Source organism: Symphalangus syndactylus, chromosome 17 (genome assembly GCF_028878055.3).
Source record: "Symphalangus syndactylus isolate Jambi chromosome 17, NHGRI_mSymSyn1-v2.1_pri, whole genome shotgun sequence".
NCBI classification, from domain to species: Eukaryota; Metazoa; Chordata; class Mammalia; order Primates; family Hylobatidae; genus Symphalangus; species Symphalangus syndactylus.
This window is the reverse complement of record NC_072439.2, coordinates 85775950-85797217: the sequence shown is the minus strand read 5'-3', so window position 1 is coordinate 85797217 and position 21268 is coordinate 85775950. Positions and strand designations below refer to the sequence as shown.

The following is a 21268-nucleotide window of genomic DNA, read 5'->3' as shown; positions in this document are numbered from 1 at the left end:
GTGTCTATACTTTTCCAGTAGCCCCTAACTAGATTTCCTCTTTACAGCGTCTCTGCCTTTCTGATTTATTCTCTCCAAACCAATGTTCCCCATATAATTTTTAGGCTATGCATTGATTACATGATAATAGAACTCATAAAATTAAGATAGTAACACTTTGTGCTGTCAATAGTGTTAATATATAGCGTTATTGTAAACTAGTAATCTCAGCTAACATCAATATCATTGGCATGTGTTAATATTATGTCTTATGTCACCACATTCCTATTAAAAAAACAATTGGCTCAAATGAATGAATTGGAGCATTTTTATTTCAAGTATCTTAGCTACATTTCCAGAAAGACTTGGACAGTTTTTCCTTGCAGAAAGGGTGAAGGTCCAGATGTAGAATACAAAAGAAACTTTGTTCAGAATCAATGATCATGACAGCCCTAAGTAGAAAGTGCTGAGAAATGCAGGAGTGACTTAGAGGCCCAAAGTAGGAAGGCACAGGAGAGGGCTGCAGTGGATTCCATTTGAAGTTTGCGGCAGCCACAGTCCTTCAGACCTACCACCTCTGCAAGTAATTTCTTCCCTGACTTGGAAACTTGGCCAGCTTAAACCAGAGGTTGAAGGGCAAGAAAGAATCAAAGAGGGGAGAAAGAGAAGCAGAAAGGTGGCTAGAAGTACTGGAGTGGAAGGAGCGAGAAAGGGAGGAAGAGAAGGGAACAGAGGAATTGTTAGAAAACCTGCTCCAGGCCAGGCACGGTGGCTCATGCCTGTAATCCCAACACTTTGGGAGGCCGAGGCAGGAAGAACTCTTGAGCCCAGGAGTTTGAGACCAGCCTAGGCAACATAGTGAGACCCCATCTCTACAAAAAGTAATTTTTTTTTTTTTTTTGGAGACAGAGTCTTACTCTGTCACCCAGGCTGGAGTGCAGTGGCGCAATCTCGGCTCACTGCAACCTCTGCCTCCTGGGTTTAAGCAATTCTCTGCCTCAGCCTCCCGAGTAGCTGGGACTACAGGCACGTGCTACCACGCCCAGCTGATTTTTGTATTTTTAGTAGAGATGGGGTTTCACCATGTTGGCCAGGATGGTCTTGAGCTCTTGACCTCGTGATCCACCCGAATTACTGGGATTACAGGTGTGAGTCGCCGCGCCCAGCCAAAAAGTAATTTTTAAAATGAGCCAGGTGTGGTGGCGTGTGCTTATAGTTCTCACTAGTTGGGAGGCTGAGGTGAGAGAATTGCTTGAGCCCAGGAAGTCAGGGCTGCAGTGAGCCATAATGGTGCCACTATGCTCCAGCCTGAGTGACAGAGCAAGACCCTGTAAGAAAGGAAAGACAGAAAGAATGAAAGAAAGAAAGAAAGAAAGAAAGAAAGAAAGAAAGAAAGAAAGAAAGAAAGAAAGAAAGAAAAGAAAGAGAAAGAGAGAGAGAAGGGAGGAAGGAAAGAAAGGGAAAGAAAGAAATGAAAGAAAGAAAGAAAGAAAGAAAGAAAGAAAGAAAAAGAAAGAAAGAAAGAAAGAAAGAAAGAAAGAAAGAAAGAAAGAAAGAAAGAGAAAGAGAGAGAAGGAAGGGAGGAAGGGAGGGAGGGAGGGAGAAAGACGTGCACTACTCAGGAGGCTGATGCAGGAGAATCACTTGAACCCGGGAGGTGAAGTTTGCAGTGAGCTGAGATTGCGCCACTGCACTTGAGCCTGGGTGACAGAGCGTGACTTCATCTCAAAAGGAAGGAAGGAAGGAAGGAAGGAAGGAAGGAAAGAAGGAAGGAGGGAGGGAGGGAGGGAGGGAGGGAGGAAGGAAGGAAGGAAGGAGCGAGAGAGAGAGAGAAAGAAGGCAGGAAGGAAGGAGAAAGAAGGCAGGAAGGAAGGAGAAAGAAAGGAAGGAAAGAAGGAAGGAAACCTGCTCATGGTTTAGAGCTCTCTTTCATGACTTCAAAGGGTTCAGCTGGGGGACACGTTAGCATCTGCAACATAAGGTACTGGCTGACACAAGGAGGAAGTTGTTGTCATGAGGGCTGGGGCAACTGGCCAGGCTACAGATGCCTTCCCAAGCCAGGAAGCCAGGTGGTTCTATGCATAATGTACCTTTAAAGCAAGTCAAACACAGGTGCGATCTAGGACAGATCTGGAAAGCCAGGTATGTGAATGGCCCTGGAAGTGGATGGAAGAAGAGAGAGCAGCAAATGAGATCCTAGGACCCTTGGTTTTGGACTATACAAGGCATCGATCTGGGGGATAGGAGCCCTGGAAAAAAATGGCTATCATCAGGGTGATTCTCAGCTTAAAAGGAGGGACATTGGGGCTGGGAATGACTGAACAACATGGTAGAAATTGAGCATGAAGTCTATCCTTTAGATTTGACCCATCATGCCATTTAGGACCAAAGTACAAGGTCACCATGTGACTTGGACAGTGTCTCCTGGGAATGCCTGCCCCCTCCATCCCTTCTCCAGTGGGCTCTCAGAAAGGGGAGGTCAGCCGTATTTAGACAGAGCTTCAATAGCTGATATATCTTTTTTTTTTTTTTTTTTTTTTTGAGATGGAGTTTCGCTCTTGTCACCCTGGTTGGAGTGCAATGGTGTGATCTCGGCTCACTGTAACCTCTGCCTCCAGGGTTCAAGAGATTCTCCTGCCTTGGCCTCCCGATAAGCTGGGATTACAGGCGTGTGCCATCACGCCCAGCTAATTTTTGTATTTTTAGTAGAGACGGGGTTTCACCATGTTGGCCAGGCTGGTCTTGAACTCCAGACCTCAGGTGATCCGCCCACCTCGGCCTCCCAAAGTGTTGGGATTACAGGCATGAGCCTCCGTGCCTGGCCCAGATATCATTTTTCTAAGGCCATCAGGATTATCTGTTCCCTACATTCCTATATTCTCTGGAATATCCTGGGTAGTCTTTAGGGCTCCCATTTTAATTCCCAGTACATGTCCTTCCTAAGCCAAGCTATTGGCTTTCATGGTGGCTCAGAAGCTCTTCTCTGACTCAGAGATCACTGTGGAAGGGTCAGGGACTTCCTCCACACTGTCTTCTTTCTCTGGGCATCTTTGGAGCTTATGTCTTGGGTTTACATATCTCTAGAATTCTTGGGCACTCGGCCAGGACAACATCTAGAAATAGAGCCTCTGAATTTAGGCTTTAACTGCCTCCTTGGGTAATTCTGCGTCCAGTTAGGATTCTTATGAGCCTGGGGTTACCTAGAGCAGGGTTTCTTAACCTCAGCACTGTTGACATTTGGGACCGGGGAATTCTTTGGAGAGTTGTCCTATGCATTGTAGGATGTTTAGCAGCAACTCTGGCCCATCAGGTGCGAGTAGCATCCCCCTACTCTAGTTGCAACCATTAATAATGTCTCTAGAGACAGCCAAAGGTCTTCTTAGGGGTAAAACTGCCTGCACTTGAGAACACCTGGCAAGTTGGGATTCTAGAAATTTAATGCTTTTTAAAATCCAAAACGACAATAGGGTGTTCATCATGTCCTCTCCTCTCCTCCCACCCCATGTTCTGACTGATAAGACAATTCCTGGCCCCTCTCATGAAACTCCCAGTATGGACTGGCAGCAGACACTTGAGACTCCTGTCCAGGCACTTTAGTATTGGTACCGGGTGTCTGCTGGGCCATACTCTGGGGATCAGAAATAGCGAGTTTGGGCAATAGATTCCCTAAGACTTTAGGACACCAAGGTGAAACTTCTTCAGAAGGGCTGGGGCACAGACACTGGATTTAGGAGCACAGTGCTGGGGACCGGCGCCAGGCCAGCCAGTAAGGCCTGTGTGAGTAGGCAAGAGAGCTTGTTCTACTCTGAAATGAGGGCAAGTGTCACCTTTCATCAGTTTCATAAGCCCTGTGGAGGCACCGTGTGAGTATTGTCCTGGCCTGGGATGCATAGCTTGTTCTGGCTGAGGGTACCCAGGGTGGCTGAATAGTCAGAATCGGAAATTCCAGAAAGGCTAGAGGCTGGACACAGGAGCACGTGGGCCTTAGAGGCTCAGGAGAGCCAGAGGTGGTTTGAGTCAGTGCTAAGGACACTGCTGGGCTGGGTTTCCAAGGCCTTCATGTTTGTGGGGGCAGCCCTAGATCTGTTGGAGGATACCATCAAATCAGGTGTGGGTGTTTCCAGAAACCTTTGTGTTTCCTTGGGATTCCCTAAACCTTGGTTGCAGGTCTGCAATAGCTATGCCTGAGTTGACCGGAAAAGCATTTCCTTCAGCCTAGAGCTGCCCATCCTCTAGGTGCCCCTTGTTGGAGAATGGCCTCGTGCAGCATAGCCAGCCTTCCCAGGAGGGTAGAAAGTTAAGGCGAAGAATCTCTCTGGCAACCGTGCATTACCATCAAAACCCTCCAGCTTCACACCTGGTCACCTCCTTAGTGGTCTCACTCCTAGTTTGGTATTTTCTACATTATCTATCCTTCTAGATTATTCTGAGTTCATTTGTTTGAAATGCAAATCTGACCATGTCTTTCTTTCTTTTTTTTTTCTTTGTTTTGGAGACAGAGTCTTGCTCTGTCGCCCAGGCTGGAGTGCAATGGTGTGATCTCGGCTCACTGCAACCTCCGCCTCCCGGGTTCAAACAACTCTCCTGCCTCAGCCTCCCAAGTAGCTGAGACTACAGGTGCATGCCACCACGCCTGGCTAATTTTTTGTATTTTAGTAGAGATGGGGTTTCACTGTGTTGCCCAGGCTGGTCTCGAACTCCTGAGCTCAGGCAATCCACCCGCCTCAGCCTCCCAAAGTGCTAGGATTACAGGTGTGAGCCACCGCACCTGGCTGACCCTGTCTTTCTTATACTTGAAATCTTTCAATGGCTCCCATCGTTGATAGCAGTTAAAATTGTTGGGCCTGAGAATCTGCATTTCCAGTGAACTTCCAGGTGTTGCTGCTGCTGCAGCCAGCTGGTCTTGGGACCACACTTGGAGAACCATAGGCCTACACCGTGAAGTGCTCCTGAGCGTGATGTAAAATACACTCCCTGACTTAACTCCCACCTAGCTCCCCATCGTTTTTTGCCTGGAATTTTATGTTCTAAAAGAGTTATTCTTATCTTTAATGTGTATCAGAATTACCTCATGTGCTCTACCCTCACCCTTCTATCCCTAAATCAGTCTTGGCCCCAAATCAGAAGTGCAGGTAGTTGTGCTCAGGAATTTCCATTTCATTCATGGGTGATTCTAATATGGATGGGCCATGGACCACACATGGAGAAACATACTACTAAACAGCACCCCCAGCCACACAATACTTGATTTTACACCTCTATATTTTTCTCAATCTAAAATACACCTTCTACCATTGTTTTCCTGTGCTATTAATCAATTCTTTTTTTTTTTTGAGACAGAATCTTGCTCTGTCACCCAGGCTGGAGTGCAGTGGCACGATCTCGGCTCACTGCAGCCTCTGCCTCCCAGGTTCAAGCAATTCTCCTGCCTCAGCCTCCTAAGTAGCTGGGACTACAGGTGTGCGCCACCATGCCCAGCTAATTTTTTTGTATTTTTAGTAGAGACGGGGTTTCACCATGTTGGCCAGGATGGTCTCAATCTCTTGACCTAGTGATCCACCCGCCTCGGCCTCCCAAAGTGCTGGGATTACAGGCGTGAGCCATCATGCCTGGCCTAATCAATTCTTTTTGTTTTCTTTTGAGATGGAGTCTCACTCTGTTGCCCAGGCTGGAGTGCAGTGGCACAATCTTTGCCTCTGTGTTCAAGTGATTCTCCTGCCTCAGCCTCCTAAGTAGCTGGGACTACAGGCATGGGCCACCATACCCGGCTAATTTTTTGTATTTTAGTAGAGACGGGGTTTCACCATGTTGGCCAGGCTGGGCTTGAACTCCTGACCTCAGGTGATCCACCCGCCTCTGCCTCCCAAAGTGCTGGGAATACAGGCGTGAGCCACTGCACCCAGCCAATCAATTCTTAAAGATTCAGCTCAGCTCAAGTGTCTGGTCTTCTGTGAAGCCTTCCTCCTGCATGCACACGCATGCCCGCACGCACCTGAACTCTATCATAACCCCTACATTGGAAGCATCTCTTTGCATGTACATCTCCCCTACTGCTCTGTAATGTCTTGAAGAGCAGGAATCACATCTTCTTCTTTTTTGTACCCCCAGTGTATGGCATGTAATAGTAGGCAGTCAATAAATGTTTGTTAAATGCCTGGACTGCCAGTTCACTATGCATGAGCAGAGGGGACACAGGCACCCTGGGAGGATGTAAGGGGTGGTTGGGAGCTGCATGGGAGTCCTGAGGCCATATCAGAGAAGTTAGCTGCTGTTTCTGTGGTGTGGCTGGGGTGTGGGCCTTTGTCTTGGGTGCAGTCTGGTGGAGATGGGGTTGGTAGAAGCACTGCAGTCTGCAGCAGGTGGGATCCAGAGGGCTGAAGCAAGGGCCTAGCCTTTTCTTTCTTTCTTTCTTTTAATTTTATTATTTTTTTGAGACAGAGTCTCGCTCTGTCACCCAGGCTGGAGTGCAGTGGCATGGTCTTGGCTCACTGCAAACTCTGCCCCCTAGGTTCAAATGATTCTCCTGCCTCAGTCTCCTGAGAATATAGGTGCACACCACCACACCCAGCTAAATTTTGTATTTTTTTTTAGTAGAGATGGGGTTTTGCCATGTTGGCCAGGATGGTCTTGAACTCCTGATTTCAAGTGATCCACCTGCCTCGGCCTCCCAAAGTTCTGGGATTACAGGCGTGAGCCACCATGCTCAGCCCCAGCCTTTTATTTCTGAATGCTTCTCTAACTTTCCAGAAAATGCCAGGCTCAGAATAGTCTACCAGAGCCACCACCAACTGAGTTTCTGCCATGTGCCCTATACTGTGTTAAGCACTTTACTTACAGCATCCTTATCCTCATGACTGCTTTCAGACAGAATTCTCATTTTACAGATTGGAAAACTGAGGCTGGGATGTAGTGATTCACACCTGTAATCCAGCACTTTGGGAGGCCAAAGTGGGAAGATCGCTTGAGGCCAGGAGTTTGACACCAACCTGGGCAATATAGTGAGACCCCATTTCTACATATGCCTGTAGCCCCAGTTACTTGGGAGGCTGAGGCAGGAGGATCGCTTGAGCCTAGGAGTTCAAGGCTGCAGTGAGCCATGACTGCACCACTGCACTCCAGCAAGACCCTGTCTTACAAAAGAAAGAGGCTGGGTGGGGTGCCTCACACCTGTAATCTCAGCACTTTGGGAGGCTGAGGCGGGCAGATTGCTTGAGCTCAGAGGTTTGAGGCTAGACTGGGTGACATGGTGAAACTCCATCTCTACAAAGAATACAAAAATTAGCCAGGTGTGGTGGCGCATGCCTTTAGTCCCAGCTACTTGGGAGGCTGAGGTGGAGGTTGCAGTGAGCTGAGATCATACTGCCCTCCAGCCTGGTTGATTGAGTGAGACCCTGTCAAAAAAGAAAGAAAAAGAAGGAAAGAAAGAAGAAAGGAAGCAAATGAAGAAAGAAAGGAAAGGAAACTGAGGTGCAGAGAGGTCCAAAATCTTACTCAGGCCAGGCATGGTGGCTCACGCCTGTAATCCCAGCACGTTGGGAGGCCGAGGCAGGTGGATCACCTGAAGTCAGGAGTTTGAGACCAACTTGGCCAACATGGTGAAACCCCGTCTCTACTAAAAATACAAAAATTAGCCAGGCATGGTGGTGGGCGCCTGTAATTCCAGCTACTCGGGAGGCTGAGGCAGGAGAATCACTTGAACCTGGGAGGTAGAGGTTGCAGTGAGCTGAAATCGCACCACTGCACTCCAGCCTGGGCGACAGAGTGAGACCCTATCTAAAAACAAAACAAAACAAAACAAAACAAAACAAAAAAAACAACAAAAAAAACTTGCTCAGTGTCCACTCAGGTGGAAATTGGTAGAATCCAGATTCAAAGCCAGATTAATCTGATTCTATTGCTTTTTCTTTGCTCTTTTTATTACTTTACAGCTAGGGAATCTTGTTGACTGGTTCATTATGTCCCTAGGTTTTCATCAGTGAAATCCCTGGGTCTGAACACTGCTTGGATCCCAAGGTAAATAGTAGGGCCAGCAGCTATAGTTTTGCAAATCACAGGCACCAATATCTATCTCCTCAGCTTATCCCAAGAGGATCACACTGCATGGCCCCTGGTGGTTCCGTTCATCTGGGACTCTGGGAGATCAGATTTGGAATATAGATGTTAGCTGGCAAGGTCAGAACTCGATGGTGGAAGGAGGCTGTGAGGGCTGCCATTCTGCATCCCGAATGGATGGCAATCACATGCAGAGGGCATTGGCCAGGGCTAGGGAGCTGGGAGAGCAGGAGGTATCTAAAGCACCCAAATCGCCAGCTGGATCACCAGCTGAGGTCAGGCTGCTATAGTGCCTGGGAGCAGGAGAGTGGGAGCATCCTGGGCCTCCTGAGCCACACCTGGGAAAAAAGGCTGATGGACAAGCCTTCACCTGTGGCTGCCACTTTCGCAGGCCCAGGCTCTTTTCCCAGGCACTGTTGAATGATGACAACCTCGTACTTGTCACTTCACTTCTCTCCACTTCATTTTTCCCATCTGAAAAAGGAGGGGGTTGAGCTGGAAGTCTGTAATTCTGTATGTCTCTTGCCTCCCACGTAGAAGACTGTTTTGCACTGCAGATTTCAGTCTGTGTGAAAAATGGACGCTCTCTAGTGTTTCACATTCAGTTTTGCAGCTTCTATCAGCTTACTAATAATTGTCAATAGCAATATTTGAAACATAATTTAATCTGTGTTATTAGCTCTACTTCACAAATGAAAAAAAAATTAATTTATAAGGTTAAGCCACTTGGCCAATATGATCCAACTAGCAAGTAATGGCATCAGATTAAAAACCCAGGACGGCCAGATGCCAGATTTTTCTCTACTGTACCTTCATTTTTTTCCTGCTGTATAAAAGAACCAGTGCCAATGAACCGTCAAATAAAAGAGGTTATCAAAGGGAGAATCAGAAATAGAAGAGGGGAAAAAGGACGGGTTTGAAATAATGCCTGTGGCTTCACATCCTAGAGTAGACCTGAAGGAAGGGGCAGGGGAGGCAAACACGATAACGAGACAAATATTCTAGTGTGAAGTTAATACGGAACCAAAAGAAAGTAGATTAAACATGGAAAAATGCTTTTTTTTTTTGAGACAGGGTCTCACTCTGTCACCTAGGCTGCAGTGCAGTGGCGTGATCTCGGTTCACTGCAGCCTTGACCTCCCAGGCTCAAGAGATCCTCCCACCTCAGCCTCCTAAGTAGCTGGGACCACAGGTGCATGCCACCATGCCGTGACTAATTTTTCGTATTTTTTGTAGAGTTGAGGTTTAGACTGTTGCCCAGGCTGGTCTCGAACTCCTGAGCTCAAGGGATCCACCTGCCTTGGCCTCCCAAAGTGCTGGGATTACAGGCATGAGCCACCGTGCCTGGCTGAAATACTGCTTATAATGGTTTAGATAATAAGAAAGTGAACATGTGAGAACCACAGGATAGCACTGCAGATGAATGGACAAAGTGAGGAGCTGCCAGGCAGAAACGGGCTGTCAAATGCAAGGTGGCACAGGCGGGACCAGTGCCTGTCAGCAAGGTTTCTAAAGAGGTCATAAATTATGTTGCAAAGCCTTTCAGAGGTTTGCCAGATGACAAGAGGAAAGTCATTAGCACAAAGTGTACTTATCATATGATTCTATTATAGATGGAACAGCAAAGCAGCAGGCACACCTGTTAATTTTGTGGGAGAGCTCCAGATTCAAAGGTCCTGTGTGATTACCACTGATGTTAGGATCACATGTTCAGATTTTGCTTATGGAGAAAATAAAATCACTATAATTATATCATGCCTTCTCTTACTAAAAGGAGATATATAGAATATTAATCCATGTGTCAAAAAAGATAAACTGAGGACTTCCATTAAAATCAAACTTAAAGCTACATTTTGGGGAAAATGTGAAGAAACGAAGCAGAGAAATATGTACCTGGCCGGGCACGGTGGCTCCCAGCTGTAATCCCAGCACTTTGGGAGGCCGAGGTGGGCAGATCACCTGAGGTCAGGTGTTCAAGACCAGCCTGGCCAACATGGTAAAACCCCATCTCTACTAAAAGTACAAAAAAATTAGCCAGGCATGGTGGCGCATGCCTGTAGTCCCAGCTCAGGAGGCTGAGGCAGGAGAATTGCTTGAACCTGGGAGGCAGAGCTTGCAGTGAGCCAAGATTGCACCACTGTACTCCAGCCTGGGTGACAGAGTGAAATTCTGTCTCAAAAAAAAGAAAGAAAAGAAAGAAAGAAAGAAAGAAAAAGAAAGAAATACGTACCTGAAGATGGGGGGAAGACAAAATAATGCAAATTGATCTTAAATAATTTCAGAGCCCCTCAAAAGCTGGGTAAACAAGCTACTCTGAAAAAGTTTAGGATGAGTTTTCAAGTGAGAATGACCATCTCAGTATGGGGTTATAGGAGTGGAAGGTCCGCAAGGGTCTGGCAGTAGAACATACATTAGCAGCAAAAAAACTAAATCCAGAGGGAGCACAGAGAAAAGATGGATTGGTCAGAGTCGATTTGGGAAATACGCTCTCCAGAAAGGAACGGAGAAAGTATAAATAGTGAACTTAGGTGCTGGGACTTATGACAGGGGTAAGGAGGTAGTGGGTAAGGGATAAGGGTGGGACTTGGGAAAACGGGGGAGAGAGTAAAAGGAAATGTAAAAGAAAGTTTGTCTTTGGGACCCTGATCAGGGCCTTGCTCTTCGTGTTTTAATTCTCCTAAAGTGTCAGCGGATAGAGACTTGAAGTGATACTGATGTCTCCATATGGGACTCTGAGCACCTCTCTGGGTTTCCTCCTCAATTTGGAAAGCAATGTAGCAGACAGGTTAGGAGTCCAGCCTCTAGGAGTCAGCCAGCCTTGGGTCAAACTGCAGCTGTCACTTAACTAGCTGTGGAACCTTGTGAGGCCACTAACAGGCATCTCTGTCTTCATGTTCTACAGGTAAAAAATGGAGACAATAATACAAAACCACAGTTCTAAAATCTAAAGAGCTTGGAAAACCAAATGATTTTTTACAAATATTTGGTGGCGGCCGGGCGTGGTGCCTCATGCCTGTAATCCTAGCACTTTGAGAGGCCGAGGCGGGTGGATCACCTGAGGTCGGGAGTTCGCGACCAGCCTGGCCAACATAGTGAAACTCTGTCTCTACTAAAAATACAAAAACTTAGCCGGGCATGGTGGTGGATGCCTGTCATCTCAGCTACTCGGGAGGCTGAGGCAGGAGACTCGCTTGAACCCGGGAGGCGGAGCTCATGCCGAGATTGTGCCATTCCACTCCAGCCTGGGAAACAAGAGTGAAACTCCGTCTCAAAAAAAAAAAAAAAAAAACCACCAAATATTTGGTGGCAAAACCAGACCAGAATTGATGCAAAGCTATTCATAGTTTTATTTTTTCCGCCTAGTGTGAATATTCATAGATTTCATTGCAGAAATATTAATCTGCTGGTTATAGGTTGCTGCTCCATACCCCAGCTGGGGCGTCAGTAACATATAGTAAATAAATGCACACTTACGACCTTTTCAAAATCTGAAAAATTCCAAACTCCAAAACACATTTGGCTCCAAAGGTTTTTGAATCTATGGTTCCTACTTCATAGGGTTACTATAAGCATTCACACAGCGCATTTAGAGTGCCTGCTGCGTATTAGTAACTCAATAACTGGTGGTTATTATTATTATAGTTACTGTGTCTTTTCTGAAGGCCTACCTTTTAGAAAGCTGTCAGTTGAGGAACTGCCAAAATAATGACAGACGCAGCAATTTACTTAGGTGAATGTGAGGGCTGTATTCCCCAGGTTGTGGACAGGCCTGGAGGACAGTGACGGTGAAAAGAATACTGGCAGCGTTCTGGAAACTGAGGAGCAAAAGACCTTCTTGGAAAAACAAAAACAAAAACAAAATGCAACCTAAAAAGAGAATGAAGGGACACAATTTTGTATGAAGACCATGGGCCTGAGTGACAGGAGGGATTCAGAGTATTGCAGGGTATTTCTGACTTAACACCCCAATGCCCATGGGCCCCTCTGGAGTCCCAGTGGAACTGAAAGAAAAAAGCAAGTGACAGCTGGTCCTGGGGTTGCAGCATCCAGCTGGGAGCCTCTGTAGCTCCAGGATCCAGTCCCGACCATGGCTATGGCTCTGAGAGAGCAGATACTCTTGCAGCTAATGTGGGGTAGAACCTTTGGCAGGCACTAGCAGTACCTCTAGTGGACATTAGCAACCTTGCCACCCTTTGGGCATCTACAGTGACCGGAGGGAGCCGAAGGAGTTTGGGAAAGAGCAGTGGAGGGGAGAAGCCAGAGAAATATTATTTAGTGAACCATTTTGTGAGTCTATTTTTACTCCTAGATGGTCATGATTTGGGAAATATGAGCTACAGATAGAAAGTAGTAGAATAAATGAAAGAAATGGAAATAAATCGTTGCGAAAAAGAAAATATGATGTTTGAGTTGTAGTGAAGTTGCTCTCAAATAGATGCTTTCTGAACCAACAAATGCCTTAGCTCTCATGTCCAAGGGCACAGTGGAGCCTCAACTTGTGCAAGGCAGCTGGTGCTCCCTAGGCAAAGACCTTCGAAATAACAAGGCAAGTGTCAGGAAAAGGCATTTTCCAGTTCATACGGGGGCATTTGTGTTCCTCCCAAGTAAAGCAGATGTCATTTTCAAATGCGCTTCCCTTGGCCTTATGTTCTTTTCTTAGCATGATTAAGGGTACATCAACTCAAATTGCAACACAGACACTTTAACGGTAATGCAGGATTATGTTAACACTCTAAGTACTTAATGATGAATGAGTCATATGTCAGGCTGTGACAAAAGGCTGTGCTCTTTAAGCGGGAGAGGCCTAGTTTTGGCACATTAATTTCTGAAGCTTAAGTCCAGAGTAACTGGATTTAGGAAGTTAATCTCTGTTTTACTATAATTCCGTCTAATAGATTTTGGCCCTTTCTTTCTCTTCCCGACACTTCACATGTTGTCTGACAGACTTAAAAAAACACACACGTAAGAGAAAATCCTTTTCACTTTGGCTAATGAGGAGAAGTTTCTGCAAGAAGACTCTCAATCCCAAGATTTTTTTTTACCATAACAGAATTCAGGGAAAAGCCAATACTTTCCGCAAAGGGGCATATTGGGGTGATTTAATCAAGGACGTACCCTAGGAAGCGGAATCCTGAGGAGCCAGGGAGGTATGGAAGGGCTGAGTGGGGCTGATGGCACAAAGAACCCGACTTTTGGAGGGCATAGGAGACTATTCAGGTCTGGTCTGAAACTACACAGAGGACTGGGTTAAAAATGAGGTCGTTGCCAGGGCTGCGAGGCTGAAATTTGGACAGGCATGAGAGCCTGGCTGGTTTCTGGAGGCAAAAAGAACTCCAGACTGAAGTTTGCAGGTGAGCACCTGCCTAGGTGTTCCAGAGGCATCTGACGGTGATGATGGAGGAGGCCATGAAGAGCAGGTAGAGGCGGAAGAGCAGGGCGTCCATCGCGTGGCTGAACTGCACCCATAGCTCCATTAAGTATTGCTTCTGGGCCTCATGTTCCTGCTGGGCCCTTGTCCATTCTGAGCCCCCTGTCAACTCTGCCTCCCCAGGGCCTGGCTCTGCCCTGCTGATACCTCTGGCTCCTTCACACAGAAAGATAGAGACTCAGCCATGGGCTGCAAATGTCACCTGTAGAGGGAGGGAGACAGGGAAGGAGGCAGGAGCAGAGAAGTGGAGTTGGGGAAAGAGGAAGTGTGGCTTCCCTCACCAGGCAGGTGGGTGGGGGTGAGACCCAGGTCCTTATTTCCCTTCTGGGGCGCAGAGGGACAGCATCTCCCTGGGCTGGTGCAGTGCAGCAGCAGGGAGTGGAGCCACCGAGGCAGGGGTGGGGGCTGGGTTGTGCAGCAGGTGGGTGATGAAGATGGTCTCCAGAAGGCTGCCCACCATCAGGGACAGGCACAGGGCGAAGTAGACACCTGCAGGCAAGGGGGTCTGCATGAGGGCCAGAGGCGCCACCTAGAATTTCTTGTTTCTTTCCCAGAGGATCTTTTTCTAGGATCCCTTTTCACTTCGCCTGGTTCTGCCCGTCCCTCTCCCCATCCAACCCACACCTCGCTTTTGGTCTCTTTTTTTTTTTTTTTGCGACGGAGTCTCGCTCTGTCGCCCAGGCTGGAGTGCAGTGGCGCAATCTCGGCTCACTGCAAGCTCCGCCTCCCGGGTTCACGCCATTCTCCTGCCTCAGCTTCTCTGAGTAGCTGGGACTACAGGCACCCGCCACCACGCCCGGCTAATTTTTTGTATTTTTAGTAGAGACGGGGTTTCACCGTGGTCTCGATCTCCTGACCTCGTGATCCGCCCACCTCAGCCTCCCAAAGTGCTGGGATTACAAGCGTGAGCCACCGCGCCCGGCCGCTTTTGGTCTCTTGATGGATGAGGACGTACTAGTGAAGCGTGTGATGAAGTGCTAGTGGCTGGGAGCAAGTCATTCATCATGAGCAGGAAGATGCTGTAGCCCAGCAGAATAGTCGTCTTGAATGGGGCACAATTCCCACTTTCCAGTGGCAGGTAGAAACTGAGGGCATCGATGGCAACCAGAATGCCACTGGGCACCAGAAAGTTTACCACGTAGGGGCTGGGCCTGTGCCTGCACCTGATGGCCACCTGGTGGGGAGGAGAGTGAGGGGCAAGTGAGGAGTAGGCTGGGAGGCTGTCAAGACAGGTGAGAGTAAGAACTGGGATTTGTCCCAGGCCACACTGTCTAGTGAGGAAATATTACCTCCCGTCCCTTTCACTGTCTGGTCTCTCCATCCAAAGGCGTCTCACAAGGTTAGAGTCTCCCATGCTGCTTACCACTGAAATGTATCTCATTCCTTTTGGCCCAAGGTGTCAACTTTCTCCGCTTAAATTTTTATTCCTACCGATGTGCTCTTAGCAAGACTGTGGAACCACCGACTTAGGTGTCGCGTGCATTTTATCTTTTCATTTCTAATTGCTTTTCTCATCAAGGTCTAATCTCTAGTGACTTTGCAGGGGGACATTTGAGACCAGTGGGAGGGAAAGCAGACAGTATCAGATATTTTGGGGTTATCAGGATTTGGAATCATCATATCCCTAAGACAGTGTTTCCTAACTCTTTCTACCATATCTTTTTAAAAATAAACAAAAATTCCTGCCTTCCAAAAATTTCTGACAGACATTGGGGAAGGAGCAGCTGACCCTCACCGTGAATCACTGGCAGCCTCTGTTTCTTCCTCAAGGGGTGCTGTATTTAGTAACTATTTGCTGAGTACCAGGTATTGTTTTAGTACTGAAGTTTTATCAGTGAAAAAAGTGACAAAAGGCTGGGCGCCGTGGCTCACGCCTGTAATCCCAGCACTTTGGGAGGCTGAGGCGGGCAGATACCTGAGTTCAGGACTTTGAGACCGGCCTGGCGAATGTGGCGACCCCATCTCTACTAAAAATGCAAAAATTAGCCAGGCATGGCGGCGGGCCCCTGTAATCCCAGCTACTCAGGAGGCTGAAGCAGGAGAATCACTTGAACCCAGGAGCTGAGATCATGCCATTGCACTCCAGCCTGGGTGACAAGAACAAAACTCTATCTCAAAAAAAAAAAGAGTGACAAAGGCCGGGCTCTGTGGTTCACACCCGTAATCCCAGCACTTTGGGAGGCCGAGGCGGGTGGATCACCTGAGACCAGGAGTTCAAGACCAGCCTGGCCAACATGGTGAAACCTCATCTCGGCCCCTGGGCTCACATAGAAGATGGCTTGTTCATACTGGTTAGTGGCCATGGTCACCTTTATTGCTCTTTGTTGGATACCCAGCAGTACCCACTCCCTTCTTGTTCTGAATGAGGTTCTGTGACGTATTTGAAAGCTCCTGGACGTCCTTCTCCATGCCCAGGCTCGTGTTCTCCACTGCAAAGCAGGCCCAGAAGACTCAGCCTCCCCAAATGCTCCCAAGTCCCTCGCCCAGGCTGTTGGATCCCTCACTGCTTAGCTTCCAGGCCCATTTCAGCAAGATTCCCTCACTGTTCCCAGCTTCCTGTCCTCTTCTCACTCAAAGCCCTTTCTCTGCCTCTCAGTCTACTTGAGTGAGCCCCACTTACCTGTGTAGGTGAAAGAGCTGAAGGAGAGTGTGCAGCTCTGTTCATGGAGGGGGAAATAGAAGGTGTCCAGTTTACAGATGCTGACCACCCGCATTGGCTTATTGTATTTGATGTGACCTTCACTGTTGACATACTAGCCATGAGACCTGCAGGTGTCTGATCCACACTGATGGTGTGTGGGAGAAGGACAGGGAGGAAGGTGCTGTGGGTTTCCCCATCAGACTTGGCCTTCTTTCTGTCTGAGGTCATCCCATTCTTGAGCTCCAGCCCCACTCAGATGACTTCTCTCTTCTACCTATTACCGTATTCTGGGAGTTTGTAAGCTCTTCAGTTCAGACTCTGCTCTTTTCTAAGTTGAGTCTTTGTGTGGTCTTATTGGTAACATTGTGTCCTTCCCTGTAGATGTGGTTTCCATTCTACTTTTTTGGCCCTGAGACTCACGACTGCTCGATGAAGACATCTGAAAGCCACAGGTTCTCAGTTGCCATGCCGGACTTCTTGATGCCTCCGCATTCATCTGGGTTCCACTGCACAAATTGATTGTGCCAAGGCTGGGCATGATGGCTTATGCCTGTAATCCCAGCACTTTGGAAGGCTGAGGCGGGGAGATCACTGAAGGTCAGGAGTTCAGGACCAGCCTAGCTAACATGGAGAAATGCCATCTCTACTAAAAATACAAAAATTAGCTGGGTGTGGCGGTGGGGCCCTGTAATCCTACATACTCAGGAGGCTGAGCAGGAGGCAGGAAAATCGCTTGAACCCAAGAGGTGGAGGTTGCAGTGGGCTGAGATCGCACCACTGCCTTTGAGCCTGGGCGACAGAGTGAGACTCTCTCTCTCTCAAAAAAAAAAAAAAAAAAAAAAAAAAAAAAAAAAAAAAGAATTGATTGTGCTAGGTCTGTAGGAAACCATGGCATGAGAGGAACAGGGGGAGGGAACTAGTTTTAGTTTTGCTCTGTCTTCTGCACCTTCCGATTCCTTTTTTCACCCATTTCTTCACTCTCCCACCACCTCTCTGGTGACAGCCATCACACTAACAAAGCCTTGCTTGCTTACCTCAGTATTCTCAAGACAGAGCTTAAGGTTGGCTCAGGATTCCCTGGGATGGAGCCACATAAGTATTGGCTCCCGTGGCCTTAGTGTATACCACCTTCTCCCTGTGCCCCTTCTCTGCCCTCCTAAACCAGCAGAATAATCAGAAAGTTTTGTATTTTCATTATTGGTCTATTTGAACTTGTCTAATTTATGGATATTCTCAGCTTTAACCAATATAATCTGCAAAGCTGGACCTAGGAGTGGAAAAAAGAGAGGTACCAGAGTAGAGGAAAGGGGAAACTGAGTCTGTCATACCATATTTAGCCACAGGAACGATGTCACCAGTTGAAGGTGTGAATCCTGGAATAGCAGCTGTCATCTAGATGATTAACTCCAGGAAGGCAGGTCCCATGCCACCACCCTCTCCTTGTTCACTTCCAAGGCTGTTCCATGTAGCAATAATGATTTTTGGTCTAAGCCACTGAAAAATGTAGATCAAAACAATTCAAGGTACATGGAAAATGTAAATGAAAAACACAGTATGAAGGTCCATTGGGAATATGTTTTGACAAGTATTCCAAAAAGAACAGATTTTACCTGCAGTAATGTCATTACAGCATTTCTTATCATGCCTTTCCATTTCGGCTCACTGCAACCTCTGCCTCCCGGGTTCAGGTGATTCTCCTGCCTCCTGCCTCAGCCTCCCAAGTAGCTGGGATAAGAGGCACAAACCACCACGCCCAGCTAACTTTTTGTATTTTTAGTAGAGATGGGGTTTCGCCATGTTGCCCAGGCTAAAAATATTTTTTTCAATATTTTATTGTGATAAAAATATATAACATAAAATGTGCTCTCTTAACCATTTTAAGTGTACAGTTCAGTGGCGTTAAACACATTCACACTGTTGTCCAGCCACCACCCTCCATCACCAGAGCTCTTTTCTTCTTGCAAAATGGAAACTCTACACCTGTCAAACAGTAATTCCCTATTTCACCCTCTCTCCAACCCCTGGCAACCGCTATTCTACTTTCTGTCTCTATAAAATTAGACAAATACACTATTTGTCTTTTTGTGACTGACTTATTTCACTTAGCATAATGGCCTCACAGCTTATCCACATTGTGGCATGTATTAGAATTTTGTTCCATTTGAAGGCTGCATAATATTCCATTGTAAGTACATACCACATTTAATCTGTCAGTAGACACTTAGACTGCTTCTGAGTTTTAACTATTGTGAGTAATTCTGCTATGAACGTAAGTGTACAAATATCCCGTTTTCACTTTTTTCGGGTATTTATCCAGAAGTATAATTATTTGGTTGTATGGTAATTCTATTTTTAATATTTTGAGAAACAGCCATACTATTTTTCCACAGTGGCTACCCAATTTGACATCCTCACAAGCAGTGCACAAGGGTTCCAATTTCTCCACATCATCACCAACACTTGTTATTTTCTGTTTTTTGTTTTGTTTTGTTTTGTTTTGTTTTGAGACAGAGTCTTGCTCTGTCACCCAGGCTAAAGTGCAGTGGCATAATCTTGGCTCTCTGCAACCTCTGCCTCCTGGGTTCAAGCAATTCTCCTGTCTCCTCCTCCCGAGTAGCTGGGATTACAGGTGCCTGCCACCACACCCAGCTAATTTTTGTATTTTTAGTAGAGATGGGGTTTCACCATGTTGGTCAGGCTGGTCTTGAACTCCTGACCTCAGGTGATCCGCCCACCTCAGCCTCCCAAAGTGCTGAGATTATAGGCATGAGCCACCTCGCCCAGCTTCTGTTTGTTTTTTAATAGTAGCCATCCTAATGGGTGTGAGATGGTATCTTACTGCAGATTTGATCTGCATTTTCTTAAATATTAGTAACATTGAACATACATCTTTTCTTGCGCTTATTGGCTATTTGTATTTCTTCTTTGGAGAATTGTCTATTCAAGTCCTTTGCCCATTTTTGAATTAGGTTGTTTGATTTTTTTGTTGTGAGTAACTAATTTTACAAAATCCAATCAAAGGGCCAGGCGCGGTGGCTCATGCCTGTAATCCCAGAACTTTGGGAGACCAAGGCAGGAGGATCACCTGAGGTCAGGAATTTGAGACCAGCCTGGCCAACATGGTGAAACCCTGTCTCTACTAAAAATACAAAAATTAGCTGGGTGTGGCAGCACGTGCCGGACGCTGAGGCAGGAGAATCGCTTGAAACTGGGAGGCAGAGGTTGCAGTGAGCTGGGATTGCGCCATTGCACTCCAGCCTGGGTGACAAGAGCAAGACTCTGTCTCAAAAAAAAAAAAAAAAAAAAAAAATCCAATCAGAGGGTCCACTGCTCACCACTAGACCACTGCAATGTTGGGTGAGGACTTACCACTTCCAGATGGCAGACAGGGTGAAGGAGATGTTGACATGAGTGGGGACACTGTAGTTGGTGACCGGACCGATAGCCTTTCTGTCAAACACTGCTTGAAAGGCAGCAGGGTCCACCCCGTGCTGGCCAAAGCCTGAGCAATTGATAATTAAAGTGTTGCCCTTTCCTGTAGTGAGCAGAGACTGAGAGAGGAGGGCCAGGGCTGTGGGGCCTGGAGAGTGTTTCTGCACGGAGAGAAAACAGGGGGCACTGGGAGAAGCATGTAAGCTGCTCCTTCCTGGTCCGGGAAGGGTGGGCTGAGCTGGTAGGCAAATGGTGGAAGTCGATGAGGTGAGCTGAGTCAAGGATCTATCCTCAGTGTCATTGTTTTGTCCCCATGCAAAACCTGTCCAGATGTGTATGCAAACTCAACCCTGACCGCCACTTTACAGTGTCCTGCCACGTCCTTAACAATCTCACTGCAACCTCTCCACCTTCCCCCATTGTCCTTCTCTTGCTTACCTCCAACCTGGAGCCATGTGAGTGATGTCAGTGACAAATTTTGCACTCACAGTTCTCCACCTCGCTGTACTAATATGGCATAGATGCTAATAAATTAATGATAAGGGGAGTAATCAGGTAGGTAGTGTGAGATATATGGGATCTTAAGGAAACAAATCAATTTCAGTTTTTCAATTTAATGAGTATTTACTGTGTCTTTACTATGTGCTGTGATTGTTCTAACATTTAGTAGTCTTCATCACTAGGATTATCTTAAAGAGTTCCCAGGCTGGGCTCAGGGGCTCACGCCTGTAATCCCAGCACTTTGGGAGGCCCAGGCGGGCAGATCACCTGAGGACAGGAGTTCAAGACCAGCCTGGCCAACATGGTGAAACCCCATCTCTACTAAAAATACAAAAATTAGCCAGGCGTGGTGGCAGGTGCCTGTAATCCCAGCTACTCGGGAGGCTGAGGCGCGAGATCGTTTGAACCTAGGAGGTGGAGGTTGCGATGGGCTGAGATAGTGCCACTGCACTCTAGCCTGGGTAACAGAGCGAGACTCCATCTCGAAAAAAAAAAAAGAAAAGAAAAGAAAAGAAAAAGAAAAAGAAAAGAGTTAACTAAATGTTAGGATCCTAGGAAGAGGTACAAAGCTGTCAATGTCATGAGCATCATTTTTACCATAATGAACATCCAATCATTGACTATCTCGGAATAACAAATATTAGCCTGTTTTCTCTGCTTCCCAGGAGTTACATATCTGCTCAGCTCTTGCTCTTATCTTATGGTACCTTGCAGCAGCAGGTGGAGGATGAAGCCAAGGAGGAATCTTTTCCCATGGAACCAGCCTCTTTCCATCTTCCTCTCTTTGGCACTTCTCTGGGTACTTGATGATAATGTTAACCTTTAAAAAATCTCAGACCACACCTTGAGCCCTACCTTTGAATAATACATATATCAGCTGGCATTAATCGCCTCTCTAACAAGACCACTTTGTGACAAAAGAATGTCACAGAGGAATAACTCACCCTGTGCTTTAACTGGGCCTGAATCTAGCCTCCAAAAGTAATATGGCAAATCAGTTTGGAGAAGAGGAAGCAAAAATATGTGGTCCCTGGAGCAGTGCTAATGGCTTCCTCATACTTTAAAGTCACTCTGGCGTACAGTGCATCACCAAGACGGCATGTATGACTACCACTGCCTCCAGGTGGCACGTGAACTTGTTAGACCCTGCTGCCATCTTTCTTTCTTTCTTTTCTTTTATTTTCTTTTCTTTTTTCTTTTCTTTTCTTTTCTTTCTTTCTTTTTCTTTCTTTCTT

The 21268-nt window shown here is 46.8% G+C and overlaps 1 protein-coding gene across 1 annotated transcript; it reads right to left on the bottom strand.

Annotated features, from left to right (window-relative positions):
* Positions 1-13131: 13131 nt before the first annotated feature.
* HTR3D (5-hydroxytryptamine receptor 3D) lies at positions 13132-20947 on the bottom strand. The gene is given in 10 exon segments (XM_063622312.1): positions 13132-13591; positions 13594-13623; positions 13741-13871; positions 13873-13948; positions 14378-14633; positions 15727-15875; positions 16076-16245; positions 16521-16606; positions 17429-17478; positions 20747-20947. Coding segments are annotated over 10 exon segments (1206 nt in total). The 5' UTR covers positions 20808-20947; the 3' UTR covers positions 13132-13394.
* Positions 20948-21268: the final 321 nt, after the last annotated feature.